General features: G+C 55.1%; 7 protein-coding genes across 7 annotated transcripts; 1 reads left to right on the top strand and 6 right to left on the bottom strand.

Moving 5' to 3' along the window:
- Positions 1–408: 408 nt before the first annotated feature.
- Positions 409–2,067, bottom strand: CH63R_05494 (Mus38-like protein; the record flags this gene model as incomplete). Its single annotated transcript, XM_018300469.1, has 3 exons — positions 409–931; positions 981–1,385; positions 1,955–2,067. The coding sequence occupies 3 exons, from the start codon at positions 2,065–2,067 to the stop codon at positions 409–411; spliced, it is 1,041 nt and encodes a 346-aa protein (XP_018158319.1).
- Positions 2,068–2,717: 650 nt separating this feature from the next.
- CH63R_05493 (NUDIX domain-containing protein) lies at positions 2,718–3,444 on the bottom strand (the record flags this gene model as incomplete). The annotated part of the gene is made up of 3 exons (XM_018300468.1): positions 2,718–2,876; positions 2,989–3,194; positions 3,300–3,444. The coding sequence occupies 3 exons, from the start codon at positions 3,442–3,444 to the stop codon at positions 2,718–2,720; spliced, it is 510 nt and encodes a 169-aa protein (XP_018158318.1).
- Positions 3,445–4,819: 1,375 nt separating this feature from the next.
- Positions 4,820–7,913, bottom strand: CH63R_05492 (Fungal specific transcription factor domain-containing protein; the record flags this gene model as incomplete). Its single annotated transcript, XM_018300467.1, has 3 exons — positions 4,820–6,658; positions 6,700–7,098; positions 7,164–7,913. 3 exons carry the CDS (start codon positions 7,911–7,913, stop codon positions 4,820–4,822), a joined length of 2,988 nt encoding a protein of 995 aa, XP_018158317.1.
- A 1,935-nt stretch (positions 7,914–9,848) lies between these two features.
- Positions 9,849–11,994, bottom strand: CH63R_05491 (Cytochrome P450; the record flags this gene model as incomplete). Its single annotated transcript, XM_018300466.1, is given in 7 exon segments — positions 9,849–10,245; positions 10,321–10,592; positions 10,698–10,999; positions 11,005–11,156; positions 11,252–11,488; positions 11,518–11,650; positions 11,787–11,994. Coding segments are annotated over 7 exon segments (1,701 nt in total).
- Positions 11,995–13,565: 1,571 nt separating this feature from the next.
- On the bottom strand, positions 13,566–15,191 carry CH63R_05490 (uncharacterized protein; the record flags this gene model as incomplete). The annotated part of the gene is made up of 1 exon (XM_018300465.1): positions 13,566–15,191. One exon carries the CDS (start codon positions 15,189–15,191, stop codon positions 13,566–13,568), a length of 1,626 nt encoding a protein of 541 aa, XP_018158315.1.
- A 951-nt stretch (positions 15,192–16,142) lies between these two features.
- CH63R_05489 (uncharacterized protein) lies at positions 16,143–16,664 on the bottom strand (the record flags this gene model as incomplete). The annotated part of the gene is made up of 2 exons (XM_018300464.1): positions 16,143–16,167; positions 16,237–16,664. 2 exons carry the CDS (start codon positions 16,662–16,664, stop codon positions 16,143–16,145), a joined length of 453 nt encoding a protein of 150 aa, XP_018158314.1.
- Positions 16,665–18,493: 1,829 nt separating this feature from the next.
- CH63R_05488 (uncharacterized protein) lies at positions 18,494–19,225 on the top strand (the record flags this gene model as incomplete). The annotated part of the gene is made up of 3 exons (XM_018300463.1): positions 18,494–18,617; positions 18,671–19,019; positions 19,075–19,225. 3 exons carry the CDS (start codon positions 18,494–18,496, stop codon positions 19,223–19,225), a joined length of 624 nt encoding a protein of 207 aa, XP_018158313.1.
- Positions 19,226–23,944: the final 4,719 nt, after the last annotated feature.

Below are 23,944 nucleotides of genomic sequence, written 5' to 3'. Positions count from 1 at the left end.
TTGACGGGCCATTTTGTATAAACCTAAGGCGGGCGAGGAATTTCCATCTCTCGACTTCTCTTTCTGTATATTTTGCTTCTGGAACGGCTCTCTAGGATTCGGACCGGATGTCTTTTGGAGTCGTGGTCTCCTTCATGATGTAAATACTTGTACAACTGCAGGGTATGCAGGTCAATCAAGCACATACCTCCTTAATCTGTGTCTTTGCCGTGATGAAAAGTGACTCTGCATTGTCAATTTCACTTTGATTGATGATTCGAAACCGCCCTTGCCAATCTTTTCTCTGGCTATATTGGTTGCAGTGTAAAGCAAAGTGTTGCACTGTTTGCTTGATCGAATAGAACTATGCGTCGTGAGCCAAACGAAGGCATAAAGCCTCGAGATACGCAAGCCTGTGGTCCCCTGATGTCAGAGGCTCAGCTCCCTCTCTCTCGGGGGCACAATTGAAGCCGTAGACACGAAATAATCCAAATACCCTCCCGACTTCGATCGCCAGCCGATCAGTATCGGAAAGATGCCCGGTGACGCCGTAAAACGTCTCCCAAAACTGCTGCGGAAGTAGACGTGATCTGGATGAAACAGCCATGATGAAGAAGTCTGGATGCCCAGAACCGTTTCGAGGCCCCACAGCGACGTACCAAACGGCGCAATCTTGGCGTCTGCCCAGTCAACGATGCCGGTGATGCGGCCCGTTTTCTCGTCCACGTGGATGTTCATCTCCAGGAGATCATCATGGTTGACTGTCATGACATAATCGGGACGGAAGAGCAGCGGGAGTGACTGGCGTACCTCGCACAGCTTCTGTTGAAATCGCTCGGGCAAGCTCTGCGAAAGTCGGTTCAGGATTGATTCGTAATGATCGAACAACTCTTGGGTATCTTGCGGCTTGTGTCGCAAGAGTGGCTTGTTTATCCATGCTGAGGCAAAAAATCTATCGACCGGTCAGAACCCGATCACTGTAAGGATGGGCGTGAACAAACCTCGCCAGGTCCTCGACGGTTTGTAAGAGCTGCTGTCTCATTTGCGGGGCAAGAAGTCGGTGTTGGAATCGGCTTAGAGCAACTCCCGACACAAGACCCATCTTGTAAACGTAGAGATGGTCTAACACACCACGCTGTTCGCAACCAGGAACGAATCTGCCATAGGTTTGTCGTGCGAGGTTGATGAGCTCAAGATCCAGAGCCGACTGGCGGAACTGAACGACTATCCCGGGAACAACATCGGCTGCTACAGTATAGCTGGTTTGTCCCTGGACAGGGGTGGGAGAGACTTGGCCCCCAGTGATGGTCTCTGCCGTCTTGTGGCAGGTATCTTTGGTTACAGGGCTGTGGAGGGCGAAGAATTCGATGATCTGGTGCCTCGATAATGCATCGATGCCCTCCGGACTGGCTGCGTAACAAGAGATGTCCATTAAGCTAGAATGAGATGATCGAGCTTGTAAGATGAGGAGGAGCAGATTGGGGTCAGGCCGAGGAGGACGCGGTAGATGTTCATTAAAACAAGGCCTCTGTTGACTCGCTGACTCAGAAATGCTCCAAGCTCAGATGGGATAGGCGCGACGGGGGGTCAAGACCTCAACAAGTTTTCCAATGTGCTACGACGTTGGTGACTCCCCTCCCCCCCGAGCATCTGTACTTAGGGTCAACAACCTTGCTTTGATGTCGCGGCAGAGATAACGCCTCGCTGCCGACGAGATGTCTTTTTCGGCGTCACCTTGGTCGAATGTACAGTTGCCAGATGTGCATTCGAAGCCGAGAATGTCTCCCGTCTTTTGTGTGTTCACATGCGTTGAGTGAATGGCGCTTTTTGTGTCAAGACGCAAAACTCCACCGCTGTTGGTCGTAAACCAACTTGTTTCCAATTCCCTGCCCCTTGTCTACCTTAGTCATCTTTTCGAGACCAAATTCTCCTTTCGTTCTATCTGTTGTACGCTCTTTCATGGCATGGAACAAACAGATCGACGGCTAGGGTTGGGAAGCTTGGATCTGTGTATGAGTTTCGTTCGTATCGGCTGGCTCTTCGGAAACCCTTGCTTGGTCGTGAATATTGGCCGCCGTGACGAGACATGGTTGACCGCGTTGATAAGATGATAGCATCCCCTGCGTGGCGTTTGCGGCTGCCTCCGTTATGAGGAGTGAAGCGTGCTGTTTGCTCCATTGGAGAGACGACTTCGTATCCGCTCAATAAACCGGAAAGAGTTATGAGGTACCATAAACCCACGAGGGTGCAGTGTGCCTGATGGAACTTCACCTGGGTGGGGGAATCCGTCTTAATGGCAAGCCCGTAGGTAATCTTTAATTCTGCTCCTCGCCCAGTTCACATCCGTCCTACAACTAGCACCATCTCTGACAGCCATATCACACCGTTTCCATCGTTAATACTCGACTCAGGGCAAGCCATGTTGGGGGGGAGGGGGGCGGGGGAACCCAAGGCTTGAGGACCCAAGCAAGAAGCAAAGCCAGAATGTAATTTTTTGGAATTTCCTATGGACTACAGTTTGCAGCCTCTCGGTCTCATTCAAGTGTAGACCGTTTGTTCTATGCTCCCATAACTGGACTAAAAGCACACACATGCCGTCCCGTCGCACGTTCCCGTCCAGTCCGAAGCAAACCAGCGGACGGACGACGCGCGATCAAAACAAGACACACCCGCCTATCGATTAAGAAATACAAACCAAGAAATAGAAGGCCGCCACGCGTTCTGTTTCCGCCTCTCTCTCAAAGCGACGTCTCAAGGGTCGGGTGCTCCTCCACGAGATGCTGCAACGGCAGAAACAGCTTCACGCCCCCGTCACCCCTCTTGGCCGCCTCGTTGATCTCCCGGATCTCCTCCCACGTCTTCCAGTACCAACCGGAGCACTTCTCGGGCTCGAGGGCCTGTTGGAAACCAAGTTAGTCCTATGCGTCCCGTCTCGCTCTCGTCTCTCCCAGTGCACATTTCGATATCCCAAGGCAAAAAGAGGGGGGGGAAAGGGGGGTTTCCACTCACAAGGGGCTCCGCGTCGGCGTCCACCATCTCGCACTTCACAAAGATGGTCGCGTAGTGCTTCCCGAGGTCCTCGAACACGTCGTTCGTCACGGCCAACATCTTGACGGCGCGGACGCGCAGGCCCGTCTCCTCGAGCGTCTCGCGCTCGGCGCAGGCGAAGAAGGACTCGCCGAGCTCGAGGTGTCCGCCGGGGAGCTGCTGGGTTCCTGGGGACGGATAGGTTCAGCGAAATGGTCTCCTTTGCTTCACACGGCGCCATGGGAGAGAGGGGATGAGGATGGTGAGTTAAACAAGGGGAACGGCTTTCGTACCCGCGCCGTGGCTGCTTTCGCGCTTGCCTACGACGATCCTGCCGTCCTCGCGCTGGACGATGACGGAGACGCCGACGCGCGGGTGTGCAAACGGGTTCGGTGTCATCTCGTAGTGACGGCTGCTGGCTGGCTGGTCGGCCGGCATTTTCTCAAACGCTTTTCTTTTCTTGCGACTCGTGTAGGGGAGGCGCGCGGAACCAGGATCGCAAGAAGGTCGATGAGAGTTGTTGTGAGTGTAATGCAACTGATGACCGCCCGAGAGAGAGATGGAGAGTTGAGGACGGGTTTTCGGCCTTGGGGGTTCTTTTAAAGTGTTTTGAATTGTGACTTTGGTTTGACTCACCATGAGCTTACACGCACAGCCTTATTCACTGCGGAAAAACAGGCTCAATGGCGGCCTACCGGCATCTAGCGCTCCAGCAATTAATCAACCTATGGTCGTTACTGCAGGGGGGGGCTGTTGTGTCGGTGCGACCAGCAGCAGTCAATCAGCCTGGGTGGCGCCTAGGTAAGTAAGCTGATGATTGATACAGATTCATAGCACACATAAAGCAGCCTACTGCGCCTCAAAGAGTCAACTGGACACAACAGATGTGTAAGTGTGGGCCGCCGACGCAAACAGTCAGTAAGTAGTACAGTTGGGTTGGTCGAGCGACACCGCATCTCATCTGTAAGTATTGTTCGGGTTGTCAAAGAGTTGACAATGTAAGTAAGGGAGGGTCTTCCCTCCCTAGGAAGACCTTCCCTAGGGTCCCCCTCCCCACCTTTGGAGCCGCCCACAACACACAGCCCAAATCTCACAGAACCCCATCTCACATCCACACCCACGGCTCACCGCCCTCGGCCTTCCCACCTCTGCGCTAAGAGCGGGTTTCCGCAGCGGTGCCTCCAACAAGTTCTCAATATTTGAATGGTCTGGTGGTGTAGTTGGTTATCACGTCAGTCTAACAACGTCGGGCCGTCCCCGGATGGCCTCGTCGCTGAGTTTCACTGAAGGTCTCCGGTTCAAGTCCGGGCTGGATCATCCACATGGGCGATTGGTTTAGTGGTATAATGACCGCTTAGCATGCGGTAGGTCCAGGGTTCGATTCCCTGATCGTCCATCTTTTTTTGGTCTGTTTGGTGATTAATCGATCAGCGGTGTTGTGTGAGTGAGGGAGGGTTTGGTTGATGTCTCGATTGTGGATGGAGTTGAGAGTGAAGAAAGCATGAGTGAGTCACTGAATGCAGTGGGAAATCTGAGTGAGGGACTTTGTAATGAGTCCAAGCGAGTGCATCGACTCGGACTCATAATGGCAACTAGGTAGAACCATTATGAGATGTACCTTTATGCTTGTGCTCAAAATACATTGCATCCGTCGTTTCATTCATTAAATCTACTCCCCCGTGGGTATCATTACATGGCCCTTCCAAGGCCCTAATCGTGAGAGGAGACATCCAAACCGTTTTCCCTTTCTATACATGATGCTTGTTGTTGTTGTTGTTGTTGTTATTGTTATTGTTTTCCCCAGCACTCCTTCCTACCACGCTCCCTTCTGGGGCAGGTTGTCCGGGTCCATCTCGAACCCCTTGATGCTCTCCTGCCAGTTCTGCCAGTTGAAGTCGTCCAGGTTGTCCATGTTGACGTCCATCGCGTCGGTCGACGCGTTGTTGATGGACGTGAACGGGTCCGACCACAGCCAAGGCGGCTGGTTGTCGCTGATGGACGACGCGACGGTGGGCTGCGACGTCATCGCGATGGCCTGCTGTCTCTGCCTCTGCTCCGCGTCGAGGCACGCGGCGGAAACGGTGGTCGGCGATTGGGCGTCGCCGGTGGCCATCATGGACTGGGACGAACCCGGCGCCTGCGAGGCGGTGGACGGGAAGAGCGTGTTGTTCGGGTCGGCCGCCATGGACTCGGCCGTCGGGTAGAGGTATTCCCAGATGTGGTTGGGGTTGAAGCCGCGCGCCATCATGACCGTGTCGATGAACTCGGGCTCCCGCGGCGGGCGCATCGAGGCGGGTGGCGCCCGGGCGGGCTGGTTTTGCTGAGAAACAGGAAGTGGCGGCGGCGGCACCGTCTCCGCCGCCGCCGCCGATGCTGCGTAAGGTGCGGGTTGCTTTTGACTGCCCAGGCGACGGTCGGGCACCGCCTGCACCGGACTGCAACCCTCCGTGCGCACGAGGTTCCGCCAACGAGCGCGGATCTGCGCGTGCTTGGTCTCCATGCCCGGGACGGGACCGAGCCTCGCCGGGATGGGGTTCATGCGGTCGTCCACGTCGAGCTGGCGGGCGGCATCCGGGTCCGACCGCAGGCGGACGATCTCCGCCTCGCGGTGCTTCGTCGCTTTAGCACTGAGCTTCCGCAACGGAACCCAGACGGCCATGTGGTCGGCCATCCTGGAGATCTCGGCCGGGTCTCTGTCGAAGCGCATCGTGTTGTTGACGGCCTCCCATCCCCGCTCCGAGGTCGCCGACCACGGGCGCCTCCCGGCCTCCATGAGGATGTAGGCGATGGCGTGCCACTGACGGTAGGTCTGGAAGAGCCAGCGCCACTGCTTGCAGCGCGGGTCTGTGTTGAGGATGTAGTTGTACTCGACGACCTCGATGGCCGAGAGGAAGAGGCGGTCGCGGACCTCGTTGGAGAGCTCGTGGCCGTTGCCGGGGAACAGCATCGGCTGGTAGATGACGAGGCTCATCTTGGCCATGATGACGCGGGCGATCATGGCGGCCATCCAGAAGAGGGGGTCGTCGTCGGTGAAGCAGTGCTGCAGGAACTTCTCCTCGACACGGTCATATACCTCGATCAGCATGCGCTCGCGGTCTTCGAGGCTCGACGAGGCGTCGCGGGGGCAGACGCCGGCCATGGCGGAGCCGGCGGTGTGCAGCCGCCTCGAGAGGGTGCAGATCTCGTAGCGCACCAGCGACACGGCGCAGTCTGTCTTGCCCCACCGCGACGTCGGCGCCTTGGTCATGCCCGGTTCGATGTCGGCATCGTTGACGTTGGAGGGCAGCTCCGTATCGAAGGAGCGGTCGATGATGGTGAGGTCGCTGCCCAGCTCCTCGGCGGATCGCAGGTCCAGCGTGCAGATGGCCCACCACAGCCGGCGGCGCATCTCGGTCTCGAAGGGCGGGAGGCCGAAGTTGGTGCCGTCCCGGTGGATGCCCAGTCCCTGGGCGATCCGAATCGCTAACCCGGTCAGTGTCCAGCAAAACCGCGTGTCGTCCTCCCGCCGGACCAAGGTCAGGAACAGGACGAAGGCCTGCAGCACCACCATGTCCGAGGTGTTTAGGAAGTTTGCTTTGGCGAGGGCCTGCTCGAGGGCGAAGCGGTACTGCGACAGCATGGCTTCCTTCTTGGAGCCAAAGTTCTTCTCGACCTGGAGAGAGGGGGGGGCGGGTTAGTAGCTAGTTGCGGAACAAAGAGAATTGGAGTATGGGTTTTGCTACATGCCTCTTCGTCTTCCATGGACGTAATGGCGGCATAGTAGATGGAAAACAGGAGGGCCTCGTTCCCGGGGGTCAACTCGTCGATGTTGCGCCGCATGTTGCGAATGAGCTTTTCCATGGTCGGGATGTGCAGTATTTTGAGCAGTGGCTCGACGTTCTCCTGGTAGATCTGCCACATAAAGGGAATCTGCGACGGCAGGGGATGAAGCTTGCGCAGGTCAACATCGGAAGAGCGGTATCCCAGGATAAAGGAGTGATGGTCGGTTGCAGCATCCACGGGTTGTTCGGGGGAGTGGTCTGGCGTCTCTTCGATGTCGGAATCGTCCGTATCCTCGCCCAAGACGTGCATCTCATCTCGTAGCTTGTCGAGCTGCAACACCAACCGAAGTCAGCAAAGGGAGAAGGGAAGAGAGGCATGTGACTCGGGCGACGTACCTCGTCGTTAAGCTTGGACCAAATTGCGCTGCTCACGTATCTGCTCGACCTCCCCTTGTCATGGAGCACCAGCCTGCCGAACTGCCTGCTGAGACCCGGCGCCTTGTCTGACGATCGCCTCGGGTCCGGGTCCGTATCCATCTTGGTCGGCGCAACAGCGTCCTTCAGAGCAGCGACGGCGACGGCGCTGTTGCTGTTGCTGCTGTTCTGCAAGCCCCCTGTCCTTTCTCCGCCTACATCGTGACCGAAAGCGTCTGGCGAGTCCCCCGTGCTCGAGTTCTGCCGGCCGCTGTTGCTCCCCACGCCGCTCTCGACTTCGATCTGGCCGCTCAGATCCTCGACGATGCCCTCGAGCTTGCGCAGGCGCTTCATCAGCTCAACCTCGCGCTCGCTCGAGTTCTTGGGAGGGGCGTTCGGGTCCTTTGGCCTCGGGCGACGGGGCGCGCGGCCCGGGGCAGGGTATATGCATTGGATGACGGCGCGGCGGCAGTTGCTGCAGGGCATCTGCTTGTCGCAGCGGACCTTTCGCTTGCGGCAGGTGACGCAGCTGCGCGGGTTCAGGGCGGGCTGGCCGGAGGGCGTCATGGCGACGGGCTGGTCGGGTGGTATCGAGGTCGCGCCATGGCGGGCGAGGGCGGGGAAGTCGTGTGTCGCGGTCGGGGAGTTTGGTGAATGGTGCGGGTTGGCGTTCATTGCGTGCGACGGCGTCGTGGGGTTCGACAGCTGGCTCGTCGGCGAGATGTTTTCCATGGCTTGCGACTGTGACGCACGAGCGACGGACGACGAGCGTACGGACGTCGGCAGATGGATGGCGGAGGCGAGATCGGCGTTCTTTATGGAGTCGTTAAGAGAAAGTGAAAGACAAGAAGAAGGGGAAGGGGAAAGACGGAGAGTGAGAGTAAGAGCCGCGAGGATTAATGAAATGCGGGACAATGGCGAGGCTTCGACGGAGAACAAGAACAAGAGCGTCGTGGGTGACTGTGATTGACTTGACACACTTTTGGCTTATGGCGGAGCTGAAGATGGAGACGAAGATGGGGACGACGATGGAGATGGAGATGCAGATGGAGCAGCTCGGAGAAGATGCGGATGACAAATGGAGGGTCCTGCGACTGCGACGCTCTTGGTCTTGGCCTGGATCCGTACCCTCGGAGACATGAGTCGTGCCTGCGATCAAGTCTAGCGCATCCCGTGACAGGATGAGCAACGGAGGCTGTTGTTTTTGTCTTGGTCGTCGAGTCCGTACTCGACCGCTTTGTTGAGGTTTGAAGGCTCCAAGGTGGGGGTTGAGGGAGGGGGAAAGATGGGGGGGAGAAGGGGAACAGGGACAGCACAGGAGCACATCCATCACGTCTGCATCCCATGCAAGAAAATCATGAAATAAAAAAACATCAATGCTCCAGACCCCAAGCCTGGAAATCGGCTTCGGAGCTTAGACCAGCAAGCCGGGGGGAGGAGTGGGTCAAGGGTGGGTCTCGATCGGCCGCCGTCACAAATAACGCGGCGTTTATTGGCTGGTCTTTTTGCAAGGCAGCTGCCGTATTTAGCTTGCCGAGGACCAACCTTTCTTTCCACAGAGCAGACCCCCTGACTCAGCTGATACGTAGATTCTCGGTAAGCCTCGGTAAGCTCCGGTGAATCCAGGTGAGTGACACTGTGCTGCGCCCTCGGAGCTCCTCGGCTCACCAATCCGATATGGTATTTCTGCCATTGCACGCCCAGGCAGTCAGTCCTCCGTCCCACCTCGTCCATCCTGTCTAGTATTTACTCAAGAGACGTCCAACAAAACACGGACCATTGAACACGGCGAGATGCGCATCTCTCCGTCGTCGAACACGAACACCGTCTTCCTCGAAGCCCGAGATCGGTACACCTCCGAATCCGATATCTCCGAGAGCGGCCTTCCCCCGGCCTGTGGACTCCCAGGTTTCTTCTCAAGGTTTGCAACGGCCCGGCGCTAGTCGAGCCTGCCCATAGTACATAGTAGTCATTATAGTAGTAGTATGACGCATGTGCGAGCTAGCGAGGCCTACCTTATTTCTGACGACTCGAGTCCTCCATCTTTCCATCAGCCGAACCGTCCGCCGGGCGTACCGCGACATGGACTCTTTTGGCTCAGATGAACATACTTCCGGGGGCCGGCACGACCAGGTATTGCATGCCGTGTTGTCTATCAAGGATTTGTTTCGCACTCTCAGATCTCTCTCTCTCTCTCTCTCTCTCCCCGTTTCTTCGAAGAGCCGATTTTCCATCATCCAGGAGCCCCTTGTCGTTTTCGTCCTCCCCCCCTTCGTCGACCGCCCAAGGCAAGTTGAAGTGGGTCTTGTCGCCGCATCACGATGAGTATTGGTAATAAGGTGCAAATTTTTGAGGCCCAGAAGCTTTCCCTGGTGACTCATAGATCGAGTCCCGGAAACACGGTGGGTTTGATCAAACATGTCCGCTTCGAAGGGGCGCCGGCTCTGTCGTTTTATGGTTCAGTGAGCTGGGTTGAACTTTATCGACATCCTGATACAGCCATGCGACTTGACAATTGAAGTTGACATTTTGGGAGCAACCCGGACAACAGAATAGTTAGTGTTGCTTGTTTTTGTTTCATCACCCATTGCTTTGCACTTCGACCTACGATGTAAGTCAAATCAAATCAACCCGTACAACAGCAGCCCAACCTCCAACCCCCAAATCTCAAACCTCCATCCTCTCCAGCGTCTGGGCGTCACTCTGCTCCCATGGGAAAGTCTCCTCGATGGCGCGGATCAGGCCCTCGTGACGGGCCGACCGCGGCTTGATGGAGATCTCGAACGGCTCCGGGTGGCTGACCACCCCCGACGTGAACTTGATCCTCGGCTCGACCACCCTGCCGTCGCGGACCGGCTTGGTCAGGCTGTACACGGCGAGCGTCTGCGCCACGTTGAGGAAGATGGAGTTGTCGGCGAGGATGCGTCCCGGGCAGACGCGCCGGCCGTACCCGAAGACGAACTTCTGGGGGTCGGCTTCCGGTTCGTGGCCGTCGCTGGCGAGGAAACGCTCGGGCTTGAAGGCCGTTGGCTCGGGGTACTTCTCGGGGTCGCGCGCGAAGTGCCTGCAGGACTCGAGGGGTTAGTCTGGGGGGAAGGTGAAGGCTCGTTAGTGGTTGTTTCTGCGGTGCACCACGTACCAGATGTTGGGCATCACCATGGCGCCCTTGGGGATGAAGTAGCCCTCGAACACGTCGTCTTCCGTACTGGAATGAGGGAGCCCCATGGGCCCGATGGGGTTCCACCGCATTAGCTCCTTCACTATCGCGTCGATGTACGGCAGCCTTTCGCGGTCGTGGGCGTTGGGCAGCCTGTCTTGTCCCACGACGCGGTCGATCTCTTCCTGGGCCTTTTGCTGAACCTCGGGATACACCATCATGGCCAGGAAGAACGAGGCGATGGAGGATACTGTCTGCAGGAGTTACACATTAGCCTTGAAACTCGTTGTCCATCCATCCATCCCCCTCACGATCCACCAGGGCTGGGGGCGGGGGGGGGGCATGCTGGGGAGACATACTGTGTCGGCGCCGCCTCCGTACATAGACAGTGCCATGAATTTGTCGTTGTGCTCCTTCGCCGGCGAGGGGTCTTCCGATTCGAGGAGGCGCGAGAGGAACGAGACGTTGTCTTTGCCCTGCGCCATCTGGTGCTCGACGAAAGCGTACGGCTTGTCTCTGGTTTCCTCCATCTGGACCTTCCACTGCTTGGCGATCTGCTTGAACCCGGTCCCGGGAACCCAGTCGGGCAGGTAGCGGACTTCATCGTCAATGTCAGAGAGTCGGCAAGCCGGTGGGGGGTTACCGGAGGTGCCGGGGCAGACTTACGGAAGGGGAAGCTGTCGACCAGAAAGGCGCCAGGGACGGCGCCGTTGATGAGGTTGTCCGCCATTTCTCCAACCATCTCCAGTAACGGGTCCTTTTTGAATGCCTCCGCCGTGTACCCGTACGTGATCTTGAGAATCAACGAGCCGGCCTCCCTGGGGAAACCGCCATGTCAGCCCTTTTCGTGCGTCTGTCTAATTTGCAGGTGACGACCCCCCCCCCCCCCCCCCCCCCCCCCCCATCGACTTACCTTCTGATGTATTCAACCAAATTGTCCGGGTCGTCGAGCAGATGGAGCAGGAAATGGCCCACCTCGGCTTCTTGCAGGGTGTTGTACTTCGCCGCGGCCGCCTTGGTGCCCAAGACACGGCTCACGTCCTTGCGCTGGGCGCGGAATTGTTCGCCATATGGCAAGCCACCCAGCAGGTCCTTGTAGCCGACCCTGCCGCCGTCCCGATGTGTCAGTGTCAAGAAGATGCCGGCATTCCTGTGTCACGAAAAAGGGGCTTCACGTACATTTCGCCCGTCATGACCTGCATGGGTCTCGAGGAGTGCTTGGCCGAACGCCCATCCAGGAGCTCAGTCGCCAAACGCGCGTCGTTGACAATCACCAAGGTCTGTCCCATTGTCGTGATGGAGCTGATGGGCCCTGTACCCGGTCGTGATGGTCAGTTTTTGGGGCACAAAAAGAAGACAAAAAAACGTCGGCCACCGCGAGTACGTTGAGAAGCCGTCGCGGCCCTCTGGGGATACTGGCAGACACTGGCAATGTTCTCTGTACTGACCATAGAGTTCCTTGTGCTTCAGCCAGTGTTGAGCCTCGAACTCGCCCGGCTTCGGTAAATCGTTCACGTTGCCGATGATCGGGAGGCCCTTGGGACCGGGCGGCAGCGGAGGACGGCGACCATTCTTGACGGTGTTGAGTGCTCGCTCGACGAGATAGACGACGAGAACAACGCCTAGGAAGCTGACGAAAAGGGGCACGGCATCCATTGTCTCGACTGACTGGGTTTGAGAAGAGGCACTGAATCTGAGAATGAATCTGAGAAAAGACCTCTCTTCTCCAACACAACTTTTTTTCTTTCTCTTTCGATTCGTCTGTGTATCTTTATACATCGTCCAACCGTCGACGCCGGCTGGTGGGCCTGCAGCTCCCTGTCCATGCATGATATTCCGGTTGCCCGCGTTGGACGCTACCTGGATATGGCAGGTGATGGTATCAAGTACGGCAACACTCGCGGCTCGCCTCGCGCACGAATGTGCACCTCGCGTGCGGCTTGCCTGATCGGGTTCCTGTACTCTGTACATCGAATGTCATTTGTTCGGTCCGCCGCGGCTTATTCGCCTGATGATCTGTATTAGCTCTGCCAATGGGAAGCCCGCGGAGAGCTGCTCAGTTACACGAATGAGCTCACAGAGACTGTCCACCCCCGCGTTGGAGCGGACATCACAGAGGGCGGAGATTCGTCCGGGTTTGCAGATGCGAGACTGAAGCGGTACATTGCATACACCCGGTGCTTGGCAACACTCAGGATGGTGGGGATCAGTCCCTCAAATACGGTGATTGCTGTAGCCCGGATGGAGTCACCGTCAGGGATCCAATTCCTTCGTATGCATGCTGGGTTCGACTTGACCGCTGGACAGAAGACGAAGCAAAAGACCGTCGATATTTGCAGCTGAACGGAGGCCCTATCTTGTAGAGGGCGCTCGAGATTGGCAACCAGACGGAAAGATGAAACACGACGAGGAACGAGGTCTCTATAGCAACATCATTCGATAGCCCTCTTAGGCGGCCTGCTTCAGCCACCCAATGCCGGAGTTTACGAGGCACTATGGACATCGCGAGGCTATGGAAACACGTGATCTTGACTTACAACTTCTTGGCTTGTCTGGGATTCTGTGTCTGTCATACATTTATTTTAGTCTCACCGTGTTGTGCTTAAGCGGTCTTTTCCCTTTCCACATTGACGTATTCCCAACAGGACGCTACCTCCGAAAAATGATGTTTGATATAGTGGCAAAACATTCCAACACTAGCGAAAAGTTTTGCTCCATATTCGCTCACTTTTGGATGACAAAACTTCACTTGATATGAGCAGAAACTTGGTGTTGCAAGCAAACACACAACAAAGCTGGCTTCTTAAAACAGAGGACCAACTCATGGGCACCCTTAACAAAACCCAGAAACTCATGAACCCCAAGTAAAACTGGCGATTACGTTCCATCACAGTTTCATATTCAACTACTCAACACACTATCATAAATAACTTACATTTTTGAAGATGTTAGCGTCTAGGAAGCACGACGTGTGAAGAAGTGCCAGCGTTACGCAATTACGCGGATATGCTGTGGTGCTGACCGCGAGCATCTTGTTGCCATGAGTCGCCTCCTTCGCCAGGCATCATGGGGTCTGCTTTCTCAATGCAGGCCGTCTTTACCGACTTTTTACGCGGCTCGCAATAATAGAGTATAAATTGAGATACGCAAATACAGATACGCGACTGTGACAAAAAAACTAAAAAACTTGAGACGCAAATTGGAATCCGTAACTTCTTTGTCGTCCTTTAGCGTTTCGATTCTTCCCTGAAGTCTTTGATCTCGCGCTTCAATCTCTTCTCCAATTGAGATAGTCCAGCCCATATCCTGTCACCGGGATTGATTTTCCCAGTCTGGAGCTCCTGGGGATACATGATGTGTAAAATATCGTCGACAACTTCTTCGATGTTTCGCACTTTGCCGCTGTTGAAGCCTGCTCGCAAGCGGTGAACTTTGTCTTTGCTCTCTTTCACAAATCTACCAGCTGCTGCACCCACAGACTTTTTGGGTTTTTCTGTGGCCTCTCCGCGGTCATCGACGTCCACCTCATCCAAGGGTCTCTGGCCCTCCCTATCCTCAAGGTCTTGGGGGTCGGGCGAGACAAAGATCTCTGTGACTTCCGTAACCGTTTCCGACTTTGTCTCGACCAAATCCTCAATGCCCGCCATCGCCATGTGAATCATCGCAGGCGTGATGTTGGTCATCCGTCTGACGATGTCGTAGGCAGGACCCGAAAGCTTCCAGCGTTCGCCGTTTTCGGACGTGTACGCGGGTAACTTGACAAAACACTCCATGACCTTGATATGGTTCAAAACCGTTTCCTTTGGCGCCTTGAACCACTCATTGTGACCCTTTTCACAATAGGCACACTCGGATACCTTGACGTTGTGGAAGCGAAGCATTTCGTGGACGAGCTTCTCAACCTTGGCCGCCCCAGGGAATTGCTCTCCGGGAGATTCGTAGACGGTTGTCGTGTTGGACTTGCAGCAGTTCCCTGACTGGTTCAGTCTGTCCTTCACTGTCGTTTGCGTCCATCCAATCTTGTATAGGCCCTCATGTTTGACATGCCTGAGCACATAGACGATTCCATGTTTTGTCTGCTTTGCAGTCAGGTCTTTGTAGATCTCATTGATGACTCGACAGTCCTCTTGGATTGACTTCTTTCGGCGGGGAGTGACCAGGCCAAGACCGATCATTTGCTGAGGTCTTTCATCGTTGGCGTCATCTGGAATGATACTGGCAGAGGCAACAGCCAAAGTCGAGATACCCTCTGTGGCCAGGCCAGTGTCTAGGACCTGCTCACGCTTCCCATCCTGAGCATCGCTGGAATTGATGCCGGCAGAGGCGATGACCATAGTGGAGATGCCGTCCGTGACTACCTCAACCTGTGCGAACTTTGAATCTTCGTCAGGGCTCGTTGATTCGGACGACGCCGGGTCACTGGTGGTGGAAGACGTCGCTAGGCTTATGGATTTTGCATCGAAATATAATGAGCTATCGTCGGATTTGTCCTTGAAATTGGATGGATCTTGACCAGTCATGGAAATAGAGGATTTGGCGTGTAGGTGCCTCCATCTTTCGAAACTGCTAATTACGTCGGTTCTATGATGCTGGCAGTGAGATATATAGAGAAAATCCTTGAGCTGGCTGAGAAACTCCTCGGTCGCAGGACATTCCTTCAACAGCTTGAAGTGAACGAGGAGCTCGTTGGCTCTCTTTTTGTTAGCTGACTTGAGTATCATGCTGCAACGACCAATGGATGTCTTCTTGTCTGCGGGGCATCGCTCATAGTCCCAGTTCTCGGGATTCGGTTGCTTGTCGAACCCTTTGACAATGTCGATTACCTCCTTCAACACGGGGTACTCAGAAGTCATACTGCTTGCCATTGAATCTATGGTTCAGCGTCGTTCAGATGGTGAAAGACAGGGCCAGAGATGGCAAATCACGAGGCGTCGAACGTCGCTGGTGTTCGGGCAGTAAAGAAGCGCGAGTGAACAAGAACGAAAGGAGTGGCCAGGTAAACTGCGTTGAAGGGTGGCATTCCGGCGACATAAACCAGAATTGGGCGGGATGGCTGGAGTGTCTGAAGGCATTCCGTCTAACCAAGTCGAGAGTTGAGTGCTACCTCCTGTATGCTGTTGGTTGTTGGTGCATGCACTCTCGCGTCGAACCAGGTTGGCTGGCTGCGCGCATGGCTCGACTTCGCTGTGCCTCCGGACCTATTACCACAATAGCCCTGGGTGTGGAGTTTCACTTTCAACACTCTCGAATCAAGAGTCATATCACATTTCCTGCATGCAGCGGCGCGTGTGTTGACTTGCATTTCCCCCTGTGTTCGTCGGCGCAGCATGAGGCATTCTTCTTGGAATAGTTCACGGATCGGCTCAGCCATCAAGTTAGGCTGAACGGAAGGCATGGCATCGTCATCACTTGGAAAACACAAGTCGAGGATCAGGCCGGATCCCCTTTCAACCTCTTCTGCTCCGTCGTTGAAAGCGCTACGATAACGTTCATTCCCATCCTGGTTTACATCTTTTGCATCATCCAAGCATTTCAGGCTTTAAGCCGCTCAACTTTGGGCCTTCGATGCCCATTACCTTTCCAGCTGCGGCTGCCCCTTCAATGTTCAGCATCTATACACCGCGGATAAGACAGAAACTTACATGCCTCTCAAGAGGGAGGCTAGCCACCATTACGTACGGTTAGCTAACACGCTGGGCTGGAAAAGTCGGGTTGGACCGTAGCCAGTTCGGCATCAATCCACTAGTGATGCACAATTACATTAAGTTTATGTCTTCCGTGACGCGCGTGCAGTATTATGCAATTTATCTTCTGCCTTGCTTGCCACCCCTGAAGCGCTGTTAGTCTTGACGTGCTCTTCAGACGAAAAGCAGGACGAAGGTTGAGCGAGCCACTCACAATATAGACAACTCGATATCGCCCTTGATCTTTGCTTTCAAATCGATCTCGACGTCCAGGTCCATATCAAGCCGCACCGATGGGGCGCCTTTGCCCTTACTCTGCACCTGTTGATTCTGCGGCGGCGCAACCTGCTGCCCGTCCTGTGGCTGATACGTCTGTCCCGATGCATGATCCTTCCCCCGCTTGGCCACGTTGTGGCGTTTCGGTCTTCGCGCTACATGGTTGCCGGAATTTTGTTGCGCGCCGTCAACTTCTGGAGCGGCCGAGTCCGCACTCAATGACGGCGTTTCCTTCTCGATCTTCTCTTCCGTCTCCGTCTTGGGCTTTGCCGGTTGCCTGCCGCTCTCCTGCGTCTCCGGGCGCCGTCGTTCGGGAACTTCGGTTTCACTAGTTTCACTATGAGGCTCGGTCGCTCGTGCCGACATTTGGTTTGCGGGATTCTGGTTTGGTGCTATTTCAGGGTTGAATCTGCGTCTGTGCCGCTTCGTTCAGCCGTTGAGGTGTCTCGTGAGATAGTGTGCCTCTGTCTGTGCCGTAATGCGTGATGTGTGTTTATCGGTAAAGATGCGGTAGTGTAATACAACAGAGTTGCGATACAAGCCTCGCGCTATTGAAGTAAGGCCATCATCTAAGGTTTCTGGAATATGCCTGCATGACGTAGTCCCCCGCGAATCTTGCTGATGTCGAGTAGCGTGGGGAAACCAATGTGCGTGAGTCGAGGGATAATCGTGCTGGGATGACATCACCGCCCCTCTAAAACGGCTTTTGTATTCGCCCCCTTCGAGCATCAACCCGGCATATTCAAAGACATTTGGCGCCGATGAACAGTCTCGAAATGCAACCTCCGCCGCTGGCTGGAGATATGAAGCCGCGCAATTGTAATTGCAGCAAAACCAAGGCCAAAAGATTTCCCGGCATAAAATCCCAAAATCTTATTCAGTAAGCCTTCACGGTATTTCGAGAAGCGACGCATTGCTCCTTGGACATTGGGGTAAGTGAGGTGTTGAGTATACACAAAGTTGCCCTATCATCCGCCTTTGAAATAACTAGGGGAGTCAAATTTTCTTTTCTCTTCTCCGACAGAAAAGTTTCCTGCCGATCAAGCAACGTATTTTTGAGGCGAACAGTGAGTTCCTCAGCCAAAGTGTCATGATCGTGTCTTGTGACCCTGGAGGACATTGCCATGTTTTGCCTACTTTCACATCGATTGGCGCCATAACCGCGAATATTACAACACTGCAGCGAGAGAAAGCACTTACGACTTGCCTAGAACAACTCTTCACAAAAGTGGAGTTGACACTGCGCAGTTGCTGGTCTGACATGTTACCTTCCTTGCAAAGACTAGAACAGGTCCCAGATGAGTGAGCGTTGACTCCTGAGTACCCTGGCGGAGCGGATTGCCCATACAGAGTGAGTTGACAACTCAATGTAAGAAAATAGCGCTTACAGAGTGCTGATGTGAGGCTTCGGTCGATATAAATGTGAGACGCCTGATTGGGCGGGCTGTGTAGCCGGGCACGCCAAGAGCATGGTGCTCCTCACAACTGCATAAGACTGCACCAAACACCACATTGAGTAATTTGTCGGAAGACCATCTTTACTATTTGCAGTTGGTCATTCGTTGGCATACGTGTAGTCTATCCAGTACTCACTGGCGAGGCAGGTAAAATTGCTCCATGAGGGCAGACTCACTCTGTTACTCGCGTTCTATCGCAAACTTTTGCAATCGCAGTTTTTAACAAGTATCGTCAAACCGTCTCTAAGCAATCCTCGCTGACGTTCCCTTTAAGTTATGCTGCTTATAGCTGTTCTCTGATCCACCTGTGTGCTGACAGGTTCTAGGCCGCCTCAAACCCTAGTTCAACGCAGCATACTAAACATATTGGGTAGCTGTGAGCGTGTATGTACGCCCTGCAAGTGAGAGCGAGGTTTCAATCGTCTGACTTCGCATCGAGACACTAGCCGTGTTGAGTAACTGTCTGTACAAATACAAGGGATTGCATTCACGTATTCCCACCTGAGACACAGGACCTCACGAGAAACCAACCATGCGGCGTTGATACGATGAGCAAAACATTAGACATGATGATGGCCCCCGCTTACCACGGACATGCAAATTTCAAACTCCGCAGGCCAAGACAACCATCGTGCCCGAGGGCCATGCATCGTTAATGTGTTGAATAACTTCCTAAACGGGCCAGCAACGGAATACTCTCGCATAGGACGGGGGGAGATGGCTATAAATACTCACAAGATGCCCCCCGATGTTGAGGACAAACTCGAGCTTGAGCATCCAACGACAGCCGTCGACCATCATCTCTCACTCTCAACACACACAAACACCTTTACTCGCTTCCGCCGAGCTACACACTTCTCGAGTTAGTCGCAGCTTCTTGCTTGTACAGCCCAGCGTCGCTGACTTCACTCCCAGCTTCCGCCATGAAGATCAACGCCCCCTTTGTCATCCTCGCCACGCAGCTGGCCGCCGTCTACGCAGGCTCTGGGGTAGCCGCTCGAACCGCGATCGAGGAAGAGTGCGGCGCCCTCGGCGTCTTCAAATACAACCCCTCCGACCTCCAGGCCAACGAGGACCCCTCCCGCTTCCGCAAGTGCAAGGAGCACCCCATGTTTCTCGAGGGCGTCTTCCCCGGCCCGGGCGACAACTCCGCCGGCGACGGCGAGGTGGAGGACGGCGCGGCCGGCACGTCGCCGGTGGCCAGGTCCGAGCCTCTCGGCAACATCCTGGCGAAGCGGGAGTGCCTGAAGCCCTCGGACGCCCAGTACGGGTGCTCCAAGGACAAGTGGTGCTGGTCCCGATGCGGCAACGTGGGCCAGTGGTGCTGGCTGGCCTGGGAAGGCGGGAAGGGGGCCTGGAGAGGCTGCCAGTCGAACAATGATTGCAGGCCGCTCTCGGAATCTGGTTGCGGACAGGGCGATTACTGCGAATCTTGTGGCTGCTCGTGCTGATAGCCCTCTCGAGGGGTAGCATCACAGCCAGCTGGGCTACAGGTGCGCAGTTGTGGTAGGGTCTTGTAGATGGGCAACCTTGTCGATGCTTTACTTCAACATCCCGAGACGGAGTGAGGTTCAAGTTGCCCGCATGCATACCTATTATATCGACCATACATAGGTAGTTCAGGGTGGTTTCCACTTTGTATGTTGGTCATTCGATCAAGTCTGTTACTTCACAATACAAGTCATAGGCTTGATTAAACTTACAGAGTCCTTTAGCAGGAAAGTGCCAGCATTTCCTGCCTCACGTTCTTATTCAGGCATCTATTGTTCCACACGGCTCTGAAAACATATGAAAAGGTCGATGGTAAAAATTGTAGATTGGTGGATGGGTAACATAGCAGGAAGCCATCGAGCTTGAGTTTGAAAAAACCCGTGTAGTGAGAGGAGACAGCTTTGGGCACGCATGCTATGTAGGTGTTGCTCACAGCCACACGATGTTACGTCGAAACTCGAGCAAGGCTTTTTTTCATCGACACGGAAGGCCATCGACCCTCTCTAAAAGTCGGGAAATTAAAGCATTACTTTACGGCCCAAGGACTTCTACACGGCTAGGGGAAGACCAATCATGACCCATTTGTAGTGGAACCTTGACTGATAGCTTAGATAGCATAACACTGGGTGCGCCCTTAAGTCTATGTTACCTCCAAATTGCCATTCCAGCCAAGTTATTCTAAAAGCCCAAAGTTGGCAGATATTCATACGAGTTAGTTGGTTGTGGGATCGTCGAATACAACTGGCTGGCGTTTGACACGATCTTGGCTCCAGGGCCGCCGTTGGCCATTCCATTGCACTGTCAAAACGTTGAAAATTGACGTCCCATTCCCATCATCACCTCTTACAGGCCCTGGTTCAACCAAGTGTTGAACATGTCGAGGGCTTGGGACACTGTGCAACTGTTGCGAACAAAGGGCGAAAAAGCATTAGTTCCAGATGCCAACACGTGTGGCCTTAGATGGATTATTGCACCGAGGGGAGCGTAACCCCCGTACCGCACCGCGTGTACTGTGAATTGAAACCGAACCATTTCCTGTAATATGAGGATTCGATTCGGAAGACTTCATGGTTCCCGTATCCGAGTGGACGTGGATCAATGTCGGAAACACATTACTGGGTGGGCCGTCAGATTATCACAAAAGTCGTAAATCGTATGTAAGCAGTCAGGCAACCGCACGAAGTACCCCATGGATGTGCTGATGTTGCGAATGACGACGGAAAGACCCCGGTGATACCGTCCCTCGACCGTTGGTCAGCCTCGGGTCTGATGCCTCTACTGGTGAAAACTTCCGACGGGACCATCAATGGGGTATCAACCCCGAGAAAGCAGCCAGCAACCGAGGGACGATCTCCGGTGTTGGCACCAAGACCTATGAAAACTTTTCACCCCACACAGACCGGAAATAGTTGGGCACGCTGGCGAATTGTTCCGAAGAGATAGGTGGGTACGGGCTTGGTAGCTGAAGGGCTGAGAATTGTCACCTTGGGGCTGGCGAAAGCCCATCATCGTCTTGGCCCAGGACTCTGGTCGATGGCCACAGGTCTGCAGAATGATCCATGTCCTAAGGTTTGTGGAAGGTACTAACTAAGTATGTACATGGCAAAGAAGATCCACACGCTGCCCTGCCTGCAATGCTGGGTCGGCATCCGCTGGCGGCTAGGGGACGGAGAGGGGGGCCCGCCTCGGTGAGAGGGATGGCGAAAGTTAGAACAGCATCTAGAGAGGCGAGTTGATCGGCCGACCGATGGCAGTAGTCTTGATCTAGGCGCGAGCTAAGCGGCGCCGCATGACTTTCGATCAGCCTTTGTCCGTTGGCAATGGGATGGTGGAGGGAGTGTGGCGGTCCTTTTTGACTCCTTGAAGATACGGATGCCAATCTTCATACACACGCCACCGATTCGACGAGGAGATGGCGGGGGTAACTGCAGGAAGCTACTGCTCCATGTGCCACTGCCGTTTGTGCGACCACCATCAGATGCATGATTGATCGAGCCGCGACATGCCGTCCGCGGTCGGACACAGGGACGCAGGGTAACAGGGATACGGGGCTGTACTGCTTGATGATTTCAAGATTCTTGAATTTGTGTACGGCACAGCGACGGCAACAATGGTAAGCGGGGCGTTTGCGAGAAGAACCGGTCGTGAGAGGAAAAGCTTGAAGGGCCGATAGCCGGTGGTTATGGCCAGCGGGCGGCGACGAGGGTAATACTATGGCGTAAAAATTTGTGATCATAAGGACGAGTTGTTGGGGACATGCCTTGAACGACTCCAGGGGTCCAGCTGGCAACTATAAACGAGGCTCTCCCGCTCTGATGTTCTGATGTTGTGACGCTGCGATGTTGTGATAGCTGTGATGCTGCACGGAAAGGCCTCTAGAATGGCAAACTGACCAAGCAAACTATTGGAAGAACAGAGTGTCGGCAGCGAGGGCAAAGCGAAATTCATATCGGAAGCCAAGGCTGGGCCGCTGGTCTGCGCGTCAAATGCCCACCGCGGGCCTTCGGATACGCGGAACGTCATGGGGAAAGACGGGATGGATGCCAAGAGCCAAGGGCTAGAGCCAAGGGACGACGGGTATGCGCTGGTGGAAAGCTGAATCATGGAATGGGTGAATGAATCGATCGGCGTACAGGAAACAGAAAGGATGCAGAGACGAGAGAGGGTGGGTGTGTCTGTCCGTACCGCAAAGACATGGCGGACTCGAAAGTGGCGGGTGATTCAGTGCTTGACGAGGTCGACCAGATGATCTGATAAGATAGTAAAAGCGGGGCGGAATCAGATAAAATTCTGCTTCGGCGCTATCGCTAAAGGCCCCATTGACTAAAATGACACTAAAGTGGGTGGCCAACCAATGGTCCGAGTTGTGGAGGGCTTATCCCTGCAATAGTGGGGGCTCACCCGTGTACATCGTCGTTGGCTGACTGAAGAGAGAATTTGGGTAGGTAGCAACTTGCTCGTGCTTTCCTTCCTGACCCAGGGCCAGGGCAAATGATTTGTCCTTGTTCAACACGCAGCAGGAACCGGCAGGAACAGCAGGAACAGCAGGAACAATAGGAACAGCAGGAGCGGCGGGAGCAGGTCTCGCCCCTTCTCTCCCCAAGACGTCCCCGTCCCCATCCCACCCGATCCCACTCCTCTTTTCTCTCATCTCCCATCTGCATCCCTCTAGTGTGGGTGTGTACAGGTATGTATGTACGTACGGATACGATGTACACTGCACCAACCGTCCAGTCGCCTGCTTCCGTTGCCCTCTCCACCTCGGCCTCGGCCCTTGTCATGCTTAAGTCAAGCTTTTTCTTCTTCTAATTTTGACTGTGTTCAGGTTCGGTGGCCACTATCAATTACCCTCGGTAATACGGACGGACGACGACCGGACCCGCCTGGTCGACCAACTCGCGTTTCCCTTGACAAGACTTTTCGATACCCCTGGGACTCTATAGCGACGCCCTACATCGCTGGCTTTACATGGGACGAGAGTGAGAACGAGACAGAGGGGGAGAGAGAGGGGGGGAGAGAGAAAGAGATAGACGAGGGGGGACCAGGGGTGAATGCTACCATCTCACGACTTCGAACACAGACACCAACGTGCGTAGATACCTACCACTTTGTCTCGTTCCTTGCCACGGGAAGCACACCCTAACTATCCCTACAGGGTAGACTAGGACACATCATGAGCGCACATCGGGCGACGATCCCCCCAAGCCCACCGGCCCTGGGCCGCAGCTCAGAGGTAGGTGGTGGGCCACCTGGGCTATAGCTCCCAGCCTGCGACGAGGCGAGCCATTTCCCACCCAACACGCTGGCATGTGAGGAGGTCCTGCGTCCTGCGTCCCGCGCGCGCCGATGCGACGATGCCACCACCATTCCTCCAACGTTCCACCACCATCAAAGCCGAGAGCAGTAACCGACCTGCAACTAGATCTTCTTTCGGCACATCAGTTCCAATACACTGCCGCTCATGACACACCTACATGATTCGAACCTCGCCGGTTCTGTCCAGTGCCCTTTGCGTCGTCTCCTGCAGCCCAGCCCTTGGACCGTTGGAGCCATTTCCTGGTTTCCTTCTTGGAGTCTTCTTCCGAGGCATTCCTTGCCGCCTGTCCCCACATCGTCCGAGTCGCCCAAAGGACCCCCCCGACCAGGGCCGCCAGGTGGTTTTGTCGACGCCATTTCGTAATTCGCGCTCAACCATCGAATCGTAGCGCCTGTGTCCCAGTGTCCCCCGACGTGGCCCGATTCTTTTTCGGCTGGGATCTACGGATACACTGCGAGGGCTGGCTCCCTTCTCGACCCTTTTCAAGTTCTAGCTCCAACACGCACCATTCTGAGTCGACTTCGGCCGCCGCCGCCGCCACCAATCCATCTTGACCCTTGAAACCCCCCGTGGGTCTTTGCCTTGTGTGTCCTGTAGGCTGTCCGTCTATCTTTCCACACCCACTCTTCAGCGCCCACTCCGACGTGTAAAGGTTCTTTTGGTCTTGGTGGACACCCCGGAGCATCCATCCTACACGAACGAGTTGGTGCCACCGCGCTTTGTGCGAGTGGAGAGCTAGCTCAGCTCCGACCTACCCCCCCTACACCACATAGGCAGAGGTGGCACCCGTCGACTCACATCGCCGAGCCGATGGCCGTTGCATGGATGATGGATCCCCACCCTGAAACCCTGCCGCCGCCGCTGCTGACGGTCCCGCTCGA

Source organism: Colletotrichum higginsianum, chromosome 4 (assembly GCF_001672515.1).
Source record: "Colletotrichum higginsianum IMI 349063 chromosome 4, whole genome shotgun sequence".
Lineage (NCBI taxonomy): Eukaryota > Fungi > Ascomycota > Sordariomycetes > Glomerellales > Glomerellaceae > Colletotrichum > Colletotrichum higginsianum.
Note: the sequence above shows the minus strand (reverse complement) of the source record. Positions and strands in the feature narration are given on the sequence as shown.